Below are 12,129 nucleotides of genomic sequence, written 5' to 3'. Positions count from 1 at the left end.
ATCTGAAAAATGATCATTTTAAGAAGCATACATATGAAGTGTCACCATTGTTTATGAATTCATCTTAAATCCTTTTCTTTGGAACAAGGCTTGATAAAAATTAATCATATTTATTTAACAAAAAGTATTGAATTCCTAAGTGTCATGTGTAGGTATTTGGCATATAACGGTGAATAGGACTTCATTCCTGTCACCAAAGAGTATCAGGGACCTTCTTACTGTTTTTATTTTAATGGCTAATATGGACCAACACTTAGGTACCCATGTTTCAGAATGTATCTTTTCCTTAAAATTTTCCCCCTAATTCATGAGTATACGGATAATCTCTGCCTCAAACTTTTTATTTAATCTAGAAATGGTTAAATGTTGGTGTTTCTGTTTCTAAATCCTGCTCCCAATATTTTTCTACCTCATTTTCCATGACTGTTTTTGAAACATATTTACCAGATGAATGCTACAGTTTTGAATTTCAGCCTCATTTGCAAATGAATTTTCAAATAGAAATTTTTATGTAGATGACTGCAGTGGCTATGGCAGTACTCTAGTCACCTAGCCAGACATTCCACATGGGAACGAGTCTCACATGTTGTAGATGCCATAGCAGTTCTAGATTTGCACTATATATATAATTAAGGAGTTATTACTCCCTTTAAATCAAGTTGGCCCCTCTGCCTTGTCATCAGTCAATGTTTACTGACCCTAACTGCCCAGTTGATAACAGAAATGTTCTGAGACCTTCTGTTTGGCCTGTTTTCTGTGTTGACAGAGCCTTCAAGGCTTTATCTGAATGACTTTGTGAGTTTAAATCATACAGCACTGTCCTGAGTACCACTTTGCCGGAGTCTACCATCTCCCACTCCTAATGCCCATGGGAGGCCTTCAGGTCCTGAAAATGTGGCCCTGTCCATCTCCTCATCCTAACCTGACCCGTGAGTCTAGTGCACATTTTCGTGATTTATGTCTGTGAACAAACTACAGGACAAAAATTAGGTTATCAGGGAACCTATGGATACTCCAGTACTCTCAGCCTTCTGTCTAGTGCATTTTCACCAATGAAATAAAAATTGGTTTTGCATCTCATTTGCATAATTGAACAACTATCTTTGACTTGTCATTTGCTTTTCTGATGTTCTTGTTTAATAAAAAAAAATCAAATGCTTCTTTTTTTATCGCTTCATATTTATTTTGAAATATCCCCTGATTTTTGTGAGCATCAAAAATCATGGGATAGTCACCAAATATGCAAAACATGAAACTTTGCTTTTTGAAATGTTCCTATTCTGTTGAGCCAAAGCAATATTTTCTCCAGTCCCAAACCTGGAGAAAACAGAATAGGGAGGTGTCTTAGGAACCAGTCTAAGAAATTATACGCTGGTCTTTTGACCTCAGGTACAATTTCAGCTTGTCAGAATTACCTATCCCTCCCCCACCATCTCAATTCCCATTTCAACCCTTAGTGCCAGCAAAAAATAAATAAATAAAACATGTATTTAAATTGTTTCATAACTCTCCTTACCTAGTAAATCGAAGAAGAGTGTTCTGCCCCACAGGGAAGCTTGACCAGGAATGGAGGTGGCTTCCCAACTGCAAAGCTCCAACCCCTTCTAACAGGAGCCGTGGATGCCGGATGCAAAAGCTTAAAGACCCTTACTTCTCGGGCGCCCACCGCTCCTGCTGGGGGCCCACTGCCTGGGCTCCTGCGAGCATAGGTTTGGACAAGCCTCTCGCAGCTGGCTTTGGTTCTGAGGGCACCTTCCTGGGCTGAGTTGGAAAGCTTTTGGTGCCTATTTAATTTTTAGTCCGTGTCTCTCCTTTGCAGGAATAAAATTATTTTCACCAAATTTTTACTTAATCTCTCCCTTTTGTAATTTCTCCCTTTTGTGATTCCTTGGCTTTACTGAAATCATTCTTGCCTTTGCACCAAGATCTGCATCCTGAGACGCCCTCATCTTTCCTTAAAACTCCTTCCACACATGTTCAGGGAGGCTACCTGGGTGGATGGGCCCAGTTTAAATAGAAGCATCGCAGCAGCTTGTAGAAATGTGTACTTGGGGCAAAGGCAGAGGCACCCTGACCACCGGGTGGAACAGCCAGGACGAGGCACAGAAAGGAAGCAGAGACACCCATTAAAAGGCAAAGTGGCTGAGGAACAACAGACTGAGAAGAGAGAAACTTGGAAGTGTTTATCTCATCTTCATTGTGCTGCTTTCTGTAGCGCCTGGTGGTGCGTTCTGACAGCTGAGAGTTGGCAAGTGCCTGCTCTGCGCACCGACTCTATGCGGCTCTAAAAGAGACTGTCCCGTGTTCCCAGAGCTTTATGCATAAGAAGTTCTAAATGATCCCATGTTGAATTAATGAGAAAGTGAGGTTTCAGGGCCCTGAAGCTGTTTCCAGTTTACTAGGGGGATGGGAGTACACATCTATCTTTGGAAAAGAAATAAAAAACAAAGAAGCCCAAAAGCAAGTGGAGGGGAGAGGCCTAAATCAGAGATGACTGTGGGCATGTGGATTGCTAGTTGGGGAAGTTCTGAGCACTGCTTCTCAAACCAGCGATCAATCAGCTTCAAGGCTCATTAAGCGCATTGCAGTGCCCCACCCCAAGAGTTTGGGCCCCAGGGGTGGGGTGCAAAATCTGCATCTTTGACAAGTTTTCAGGTAACTGCTGCTGCTGTTGCTGCTGCTACTGGTCCGTATCCCACAGTTTGAGACCACTACCTGGACAGATGCACTCAAACACCTATGAATATTGTGAACAGGGAAATAGAATATTGGGCTTTTGAGTCACATTCAAGCTGCTTCTTTCGGTTTGCCCTCAATAGTTGTATTTGGGCAAGTCAGGCTCGCTAACCCTTTTTGATACAAAAATGAGAAAGTTGGACTAGGTAGTTTCTAAGGTTCTTTCCTTGCAACTCCAGAGGCTGACATGGAATGGGATGGACGGGGCAGAGGTCAGCCATTTGCTCTGGCCAGCTGATGATGCTTCTGTGGTGGGCGGGCCTTGGATCTCTGAACCCACGAGGCTGGCTTGATTTACACTGTTCTCCTGTCATTTCTGCCATATGTTCATGGTGTTGGGCATTAATCTCTCTCCTTTTTCCTTCTGCCTGTTTGTCTGTTTTCGCCACCTCTAGGAGGAAGAGCAAAAGCAGGCAGTAAGTGAACTTCAGAATTCTCCATCTGGTTCTTGCCCCTTTTGCATGTTCTTCCTTTCTTCATGTAACAAGTAGATACTTTCTCCTCTCCTCCCTGCACAAGACCACCTCTGCAGAACAGATCACGTGTAGCACCCTCAGCAGTCCCTCCATGGTGTCATAAAATGGCCTATAAGTCCCCATCATGTTTCCCTAGTAGAGCATGTTCCTATTTGAAGCCAGCACTTGTTGAATTGTTCTCCGAAGCGCTCATCTGTCATGTTTATTTGAGTGTGCATGACTCTCCAGGCCATGATTGCACTTTCCTGCACTTGCTTTCTCTGCTGCTTCAGGTCGAGAGTGACTTTAATTGCTCGAAACAGCTATTAGAGTGGTGGGAGGTGACCTCAGGTCTAAATACTGTGTCCTGAAGGGTTGTGCATGAAAATGAGTAGTTCTTTTGATAACTTCAGACGTCCTTTCATCTTGAGCAGGCTTCTGGATGCTGCAACTCCAGTCGCCTTCTTCATAGAGTTACCCATGCAAACTGGATACAGGAGGATGCCATAATGACTTCCACCATGGAGCCCACTCCAGAGGGGCCTGCAGCGTCTCCAAACTCACGGCTGCTGCGGGGTGGTTAGGGGAGGTTTATGTTCGCTTTTGTTTATTGCAATAGCCACTAACTCACATGAGAAAATCAACTCAGGATCTATCTGCAGTAGAAACAGCACATGTTTACATAACATGGTGAGGGTTTCAGAGCATACATCTTCTCTATAAGCTATAGCTGATTTTTAGTTTACCTCAGGGCTTGTTTTTTAAAGAGAGAAATATGAAACGTTTAATTCAAACACTGTACTCATTTCTTTTTCAAAAAACAAAATTTATCCATGTTTCAGATGAGAATGGGAATATAAAACATTGTGTTTATTATTATTTTCAGTTAGGAGAGCAGTGGAACCATAGAGTAAAGTGGAGAGGGAAGGAAGGAAGAGATAGGCAGTGAAGGGAAGAGGCAAGGACGGAGTGACGGAATGACGGAGAGACCGACTATCAGAAAGAGGCAGGGAGAGGGTGGTGGTAGGAGAGGCAGACGACCCAGAGATCTCAGCGGCTTTAATGTAAAGGAGTTTCTTTCATTCACACATAGGTTATTGCTCTGATCTGTGGCACTTCCATAGCAAGAGATGCACTGATATGGGCAAAGCAGGGTACTGGATGGAAAGTCAAGTGCAGCAATTTAATGCATTTCTCAGGAAGTGACACACATCACTTCTGCTCCATTTCATTGGCCAAAGCTAGTCACATGACCACACTTCACCTCCAGTTTGCTTAGCAGAAAAATTTTAGTTTTCTTAAGAGTGAGGATGCTGGTACTTGATGCTTGAGTCAGAGGAGGAGTATAGCTATTGTTGTTACAGTCTGCTGTCCGGATCTAAAGCGTCAGAAATATGGCAACAGGAATAATGTACAGTGGTCCCTTGTCTATCACAGGGGAGGTTAGATTTCAGAACCCCCCATGGTAGGCAAAAACGCGCAACATAGTGACCTTATATTTATTTTATTACTGATATATATTTTAAGGCTTTATAAATCCTCCCCACACTCTTGTAAACCTTTCCCACACTGTTATTAACCTTTCCTACACTCTTATAAACACTTCCTATGCTCTTAAACACTTTCTACACTCAAACCTACGTAATTTTAACAACATATAAAATTCAATATGGATAGTCATCAGTGAATACTAATGTTTTAATTAATATTTTTTACATTTTTAGTATTGTTTTCAGTTTTTTAGGCTAGAAAATGCTAATTTTTGGCCCTGGCCGGTTGGCTCAGTGGTAGAGCGTCGGCCTGGCGTGTGGAGGATCCGGGTTCGATTCCCGGCCAGGGCACATAGGAGTAAGCGCCCATTTGCTTCTTCACCCCCCCTTCCTCCCTGTCTCTCTCTTCCCCTCCCGCAGCCAAGGCTCCATTGGAGCAAGGATGGCCCGGGCGCTGGGGATGGCTCCTTGGCCTCTGTCCCAGGCGCTAGAGTGGCTCTGGTCATGGCAGAGCGACGCCCCAAGATGGGCAGAGCATCGCCCCCTAGTGGGCAGAGTGTGGCCCCTGGTGGGCGTGCCGGGTGGATCTCGGTCGGGCGCATGCAGGAGTCTGTCTCTCCCCGTTTCCAGCTTCAGAAAAATACAAAAACAAAATGCTAATTTTACCACAAAAATAATTAAAATAATAAACATATAAAAATACCTATACACTGCAAAATCCACGATATAGCAAAAAATTCACAATACAAAATTAGATATATACAATTTAAAATCTGCATATAGTGAGACCGTGAAAAGTGAACCGCAATATGGCGAGGGATGACTGTAACTCTTGCAGTAATTAATGTAACTAAGAATGTGGGCAATGCCTCTCTCCTCAGTGGGTATGACGTGCCATTATATATGCAGCACTCCAGACAATAAAAGCTTCCAGGATAAAGTCAACATAGACACTCCTTCTCTAACCCTGCTTCTCTCCCTGGGCTCTACTACCTTTCCTGTAGAAAAAGAGGCACAGGGAATTCTGGAGGATGAGCGAGCAGGTACCAGAAGCAGCGAGGCAGATGCTGGTAATGGTTAGGCGTACTAGTAGGAGGATCTCTCCTTCCGGCTCCTTCTCCGCTTCTCCCCTGGCTGTCTCGTCCCCATGCTGTTGGCTGTTGCTTCCTGCAGACCGAGGGCAGCGCCTCAGCTGTCATTGCTGAACACTAGTGTTCCCCTCCTCTTCGCCCCTCTGCACTTCGAAGATACACTCGACTGTTAAAACCACTTGCTGGGAATGTTCTAGCCATCTACCCAGTCTGGCGTCTCCTGACCCTATTCTAAATGCACCAGCTCAGAGTGAAGCAACTACTTGGGAACACCCTATACCTTTCTGAGAATTGTCTCACACAAGGGGCAGACATTATGGGTATTTGTTTTAATGATAACAGTAAAAGCTCCAATAGATGTTGTTGGGTTTTTTTTTTTTTTAATTTTATGGATTTCCATGTAACCTAAGAACCAGAAATTGCCACTGCTGGTGTATTATTTCTCAGGTCAATTTAAAGCCGACCTTGGGCAGACAAGGGATTAAATACCATGTATATTTCAGTGACTTTTGATTCTGTATAAAGAGCATCATCTCCTTGAAGTTGGCAAAATGAGAATCTAGACCCAGACCACTAAAGCCTGCCATTCATATGCCGCTTGTGTGTATAGCCTGGGAGTTCTCCATGACCAACGTCCTGAGTTCATGATCTAGTCCTCACAGATACATAGGACCATTCATAGCATGAATTGGTACAAATTGCTTTTTCCTAATCTTTCTCAACTGTGGTATGAGGTAAGACATTCTGCTCTGTGAATATAGGCAGAAATATACTCTGTCCATCTCATAGGTTTAATTTTTTTTTAATTTATTCATTTTAGAGAGGAGAGAGAAATGGAGAGAAAGAGACAGAGAGGGAGAGAGAGAGAAGGTGGGGAGGAGCTGGAAGCATCAACTCCCATATGTGCCTTGACCAGGCAAGCCCAGGGTTTCGAACCGGCAACCTCAGCATTTCCAGGTTGACACTTTATCCACTGCGCCACCACAGGTCAGGCCATCTCATAGGTTTAAATTGGACCCACTTAAGGCTCAGCTCTGAGGCTAAAATTTGAACTGAATGGCTTTATATGGTTTAATTTTTTTAAGTGTTATTTATTGATTTTACAGAGAGAAGAGTGGAGGGGGAGGAACAAGAAGTATCAGCCCATAGTTGCTTCATTTTAGTTGTTCATTGAGTGCTTCCTGTATGAACCTTGACCTGGCAAGCCCAGGTTTTGAAACAGCGACCTCAGCATTCCAGGTGGACGCTCTAGCCACTGCGCCACCACAGGCCAGTAGAGTAGTAGACTGCCAACAGCTCTGAAAGGTGGGCTTTGTCTGATCCAGCCACTTCACCCCCACCCACTGAACAAACTCACCTCAGTAAAGGAAGGAGACAAATATTCAGACTACCTATTAGATTATCTGACTCATAGAATCTTGTTGACAAAACTTCATTTCTTTTCTATCTGAACATGTACATAACCCTTACAAACTTCCATTTCCTCATTTATAAACTTTCAACATCACAATTCTTTGATCCTTTTGTCACTGATACTGATTGCTATTTTGGGGAAAGGCTATAAACAAAAAAGGTCGCCTGACCTGTGGTGGCACAGTGGATAAAGCGTCGACCTGGAAATGCTGAGGTTGCCGGTTCGAAACCCTGGGCTTGCCTGGTCAAGGTACATATGGGAGTTGATGCTTCCTGCTCCTCCCCCTTCTCTCTCTCTGTCACTCTGTCTCCTCTCTCTCTCTCTCTCTCCTTTCTAAAATGAATAAATGAAATAAAAAAAATATATTAAAAAAAAAAAAAAAAGGGTCCACAGAAATTCAATTGGGTTCGTTTGCCTGGAGTGTTCTTTTGTGACTTTGAAACCCTCTAGTCCTCACTTCATTATCTGTGCTTTCACTCATCAATCAACTCTTTCCCTGGGGTCTATGCATGCCCATCAGTCACCTCCCTCTTCTCCAGACAAACGAATGCCTCCCATGAAAAGGGCATCAGCTGCTTCCACAAGGCCCACTCCTTTGGCTTATTTCTGGGACTGTTGGCCATGCCTTCCGAAGGATAGACATTCCTGGTGTTCTTTTTCTGTTAGACCTCACCCTACCATCCTCTCTTGGCATGGGATTAGACCTGTGACTCTTCACTTTGAGAGTGTCTGTAGGCATTTCCTCAAATTCTGATGCTGTGCCAATGTCTCGGGTTTTATAGCTGACCTCAGGCTGGTTCTGATGTTCCACATTAACAACAAGGCTAAGGTAGGGAGCTTCCTGGCCGAGTCCTTAACTGAAACGAAAGATCTTCTTGCTTAGTTTCAGCTAAAAGAAGCATGTTATAAGGGGCACGATAGACTCTCCTACACGCATCTCCATTTGCTGCTAATCATAATTTGGCAAGTAGAATTACTCTCATTTGGAGCTATAGTATAGATTTCCCAATGCTTAAAAAAGAAAGAAAGGGAAGGAAGGGAATGTTTTCTAAAATTAGAGGCAATTCAGAGAGTTTACTGCAGCTAAACTGGTACCTTTAATAAGAATCCATACCAGCTCACCACCGCTCTGCAAAGCTGGTGAACTGTAAATCCTTTGGTGCTTTTATTACTGTGTATTCTTATTAACTTTGAAATGTATAACATGTGCCATTTATACATTGCTTTCACATTTCAGATTTCAACTCCCGTATTTAATCAGCTCAGACTTCAGGAAACGCAGAGAGAATCTAGGAGACTCTTGGGCCCATTACTGCCTTCTGGGACATCTCTCAAATATAGAGAAGATATCAGAGTTTATCCTTAGGCCCCTAAAAGTTCTAACCTGAGCCTAGGCTACTGGTGGCCAGCCCTTCCTTCCATCTAGGCAAAGCAGCTCTGGGCAGGCCACCCTCTGTAGGACCTCATGGCTCTGAGTCACCCTCAGGCAGGTTTCTTCTCTCTCTCTCTCTTTTTTTTTTTTTTACAGAGACAGAGAGGGACAGACAGGAAGAGAGAGATGAGAAGCATCAGTTCTTCATTGCGGCACTTTAGTTGTTCATTGATTGCTTTCTCATGTGTCTTGACAGGGGTGGGGGTTCTAGCAGAGCGAGTGACCCCTTGTTCAAGCCAGCGACCTTGGCTCAAGTCAGCAACCCTGTGCTCAAGCTGGTGAGTCATGCTCAAGCCAGCGACCTTGGGGTTTCAAACCTGGGTCCTCCACTTTCAGTCCAACTCTCTATCCACTGTGCCACTGCCTGGTCAGGCCTCAGGCAGGTTTCTTATCCTCAACACTATGGACGTATGGAGCCAGATAACTTTGTGGGGGGTGGGTTGGGGTAAAGGGCTGTTCTGTGCATTGCAGGTATTTAGAAGCATCCTTGACCTCTACCTCTCAAATCCTAGTGCTAGCTGTCGCTACCCCCAGGTCCCTAGCAGGTGAAATTACCACCAATCAAGAAGCACTGCCCTGAGTCCAGGGAACCTCTGTGACTCCAGTTTGATCCCCCGGCATTCTTAGAATCCCTTAGTCTGAGGTTTGAGGGTGGGATGGATGATAAAAGATTTGCAGTCACCTTCCCCTCCAAGTCCTCTTCTGTCCATCTCCCCTGCCGGGTTAGTTCCATTGCAGCACTCCCTACACGCATGCTCTCCTCCAGTCTCTGCTCCTCCTCCTGCTCAGTTGTCAAGTTCAGCTGATGACTTCTCCAAACAAATGCTTGCTTATATCTGTCTTTTTCAATTCCGGCCTCCATCATCTCTCCCTGGTCTTTAGGAAAAGACCTCCTTGCTCCTGTCCCACTTCCCTCCTGCACGCTGGCCCAGATTCCTACAGGCAGATCACGCTGACCACATCATGCACCCCCTCTGCCACTGCCTGAAGCAGATCAGCAAGCTTTTGCTTTAAAGGGTTAGATAGTAAATATTTTAGGCTTTGTAAGCCAAACCAAAGATATTATGTAAGTACTTATATAACCACTTAAAATATAACCATTTCAAAATGTAAAACCATCCTTACTCATGGACTAAAAAAACAGGTGGTGAGCTGGATTTGGCCATGGGCTATAGTTTGCCCATTCTACGGCCTAGTAAGTGAACGTGTTTATTTACGGCTCTGCATGTTTGTGCCCCACCCCTCTCTTTCCTACCCCGTAGCTCCCTTGCGCCCCGACCACTCCTCATCCCCCAGCACAGCCTCCTCGCTCAGCCCAGTCCCTTTGTTCCTGCTCTTTCCTCGCCTGGATCGCCCTTCCCGAGCCTCTTCTGCCTGTGAAATTCAACCCCTCAAGATACTCTCAGGTGCCACATCTCTATGAAACCCTAGCCGGTTCCAGAAGGTCAGAGTCAAACCCTCTCGGGCCAGTGCTTCTCTTTCTTTGTACTTCTAGGAAGGCACAGATTTTATCCTCCTTTGTACGCTGGTTGCACACGTGCCCAGCTGCCTCTGGACCTGCGAGCCCGTGGAGCGGAGACACTGCCCCTTCGTAGCCCCCGGCTCCTTGCAGTGTAGAATAATGGCATGTCGCTTTCGATTGAGCTGGTGCGTGAAGCGTTGTATGTTCATCCTCACCAACCTGTGAAGAGACTAATATCTATTTTACATACGAAGACTCTGAGATGCCGGAGAGGTTAAGTAAGTTGCCAAGGATCACACATGTAACAAGTGGCAGAACTGGAATCCAAGTCAGAGTGTCGACCTGCAGAGCCCAGTCTCTGACCGCGATGTTCTGGATCGCCAGGGACTTGGCGGAGAGTGATGGTGTTGAAGAAGGGTACCATAGCTCACCATGCAAATTTGCCCTACCCATAAATAGCACTTAGATTTGTCTCATTGAATTTTAAAATTATGGCTGATAGGTTCTGGCTGCTGGCTTGACCGTTGGCCCTAACTTCCCAGCACACACAGTAAATAAACGTGTGTTAACGGTGATAAGAGAGGAGACATCATAAAACTTCAGCCCTTCTCTGTGGTGTTTAGAAGCCAGGTGTACCTTTAAAAACTGCACCACACCTAAGCTTACAGGTGGGCACCTTTCCTAAGAGAGGAAGGTCTCCCGGAGTGTCCTTTACCCAGTTCAGTTCACCGCAGAGGGAGCGCAGCCTGCTTCTTCGCTCACCGCCGGCGGCTGTCATTATCCTCTCCATGCCGCCGCCGTCTGCTCACTGACATCCCTGGCCCGGCCTCCCAGCCAGCTCGGCTCCTGTCGTGCAGCAGGACAGACAGACAGAGCAGCATCAGCTCCTGCTCTTTCTGCTTTTACTTCCGTGTCTGATGAGACAGCTGCATTTTCCTAGCAGAGCCAACCAGCACCAGCTCATAATAGTAAACACGGATTTTTCTTCTACCTTTCCTTGAGGGAAAAAAAGGTATACAAAGTCCATTTCTTTTCTATCTCTGTTCTCTACACCTTCGTGATTGCCTTCTTTCTCCCAAGGTTGTTTTTTAGTTTTCTGTTTTTCTGAAAAGGTCTCTGAAAATTGGTGAGTGGCAAAGAGGCCAATTTGCTTAATTTAAATACACTGTGGCAAAGGGAAGGTAATTGTCCACCTAGGCCATCTGCTGCCTGGCAGATATCCATGAATCAGAGAGGTAGAAATGAAGGCTAGCCTGGCTGAATAGCTTTGTTGGTTAGAGCATTGTCCCCATATGCCCAAGTTTCAGGTTCGATCCCCGGTCAGGACACATGCAAGAATCAACCAGTGAATGCATAGATAAGTGGAACAACAAACCCACCCCTCTTTCTCTTTCTTTCCCTTTCCCTCTCCCTTCCTCCCTCTCTCTAAAAATAAATCAATAAGCCCTGGCCAGTTAGCTCAGCAGTAGAGCGTCGGCCTGGCGTGCAGGAGTCCCGGGTTCGATTCCCAGCCAGGGCACACAGGAGAGGCGCCCATCTGCTTCTCCACCCCTCCCCCTCTCCTTCCTCTCTGTCTCTCTTTTCCCCTCCCGCAGCCGAGGCCCCATTGGAGCAAGGGATGGCCCGGGCGCTGGGGATGGCTCCTTCGCCTCTGCCCCAGGCGCTAGAGTGGCTCTGGTCGCAACAGAGCGACACCCCAGATGGGCAGAGCATCGCCCCCTGGTGGGCGTGCCGGGTGGATCCCGGTCGGGCGCATGCGGGAGTTTGACTGCCTCCCCGTTTCCAGCTTCGGAAAAATACAATAAATAAATAAATAAATATTTTTAAAAAGAAAGAGATGGGGACTAAAGTATTTCCTGTCACCATGATAACTTAGCTCAGTTTTAGTTGGGGTGTGTGTGTGGGAGGGGTGCCGTTATCAGCGCTCCATCGAGGGCCCTAACTCTGTAAATTAAGCTTTTTGCCACAAGCCTCTCTGGGTTTGATTACTTGACTACAATGGGCACCAAAGAGTTGATTTTTTTTTTTAATTCTTACCTGTTCCATGCA

General features: G+C 45.4%; 1 protein-coding gene across 13 annotated transcripts in view; it reads left to right on the top strand.

The window, feature by feature from the left end:
- DTNB (dystrobrevin beta) overlaps positions 1 to 12,129 on the top strand; it is a 194,158-nt gene that overhangs the window by 160,762 nt on the left and 21,267 nt on the right. For 9 of the 13 annotated variants that reach the window (XM_066266618.1, XM_066266615.1, XM_066266610.1 and 6 more), the window contains one exon: positions 3,132 to 3,152. The exons of the other annotated variants lie outside the window; for them this stretch is intronic. In XM_066266618.1, coding sequence (XP_066122715.1) covers positions 3,132 to 3,152 — 21 coding nt within the window. The remainder of the gene's footprint in view (positions 1 to 3,131; positions 3,153 to 12,129) is intronic. 13 annotated transcript variants of the gene reach the window in all.

The sequence above is a fragment of the Saccopteryx bilineata genome, chromosome 3 (assembly GCF_036850765.1).
Source record: "Saccopteryx bilineata isolate mSacBil1 chromosome 3, mSacBil1_pri_phased_curated, whole genome shotgun sequence".
Taxonomy (NCBI): domain Eukaryota; kingdom Metazoa; phylum Chordata; class Mammalia; order Chiroptera; family Emballonuridae; genus Saccopteryx; species Saccopteryx bilineata.
The sequence above is the reverse complement of the archived record's forward strand: the minus strand, read 5'-3'. Positions and strand labels throughout refer to the sequence as shown.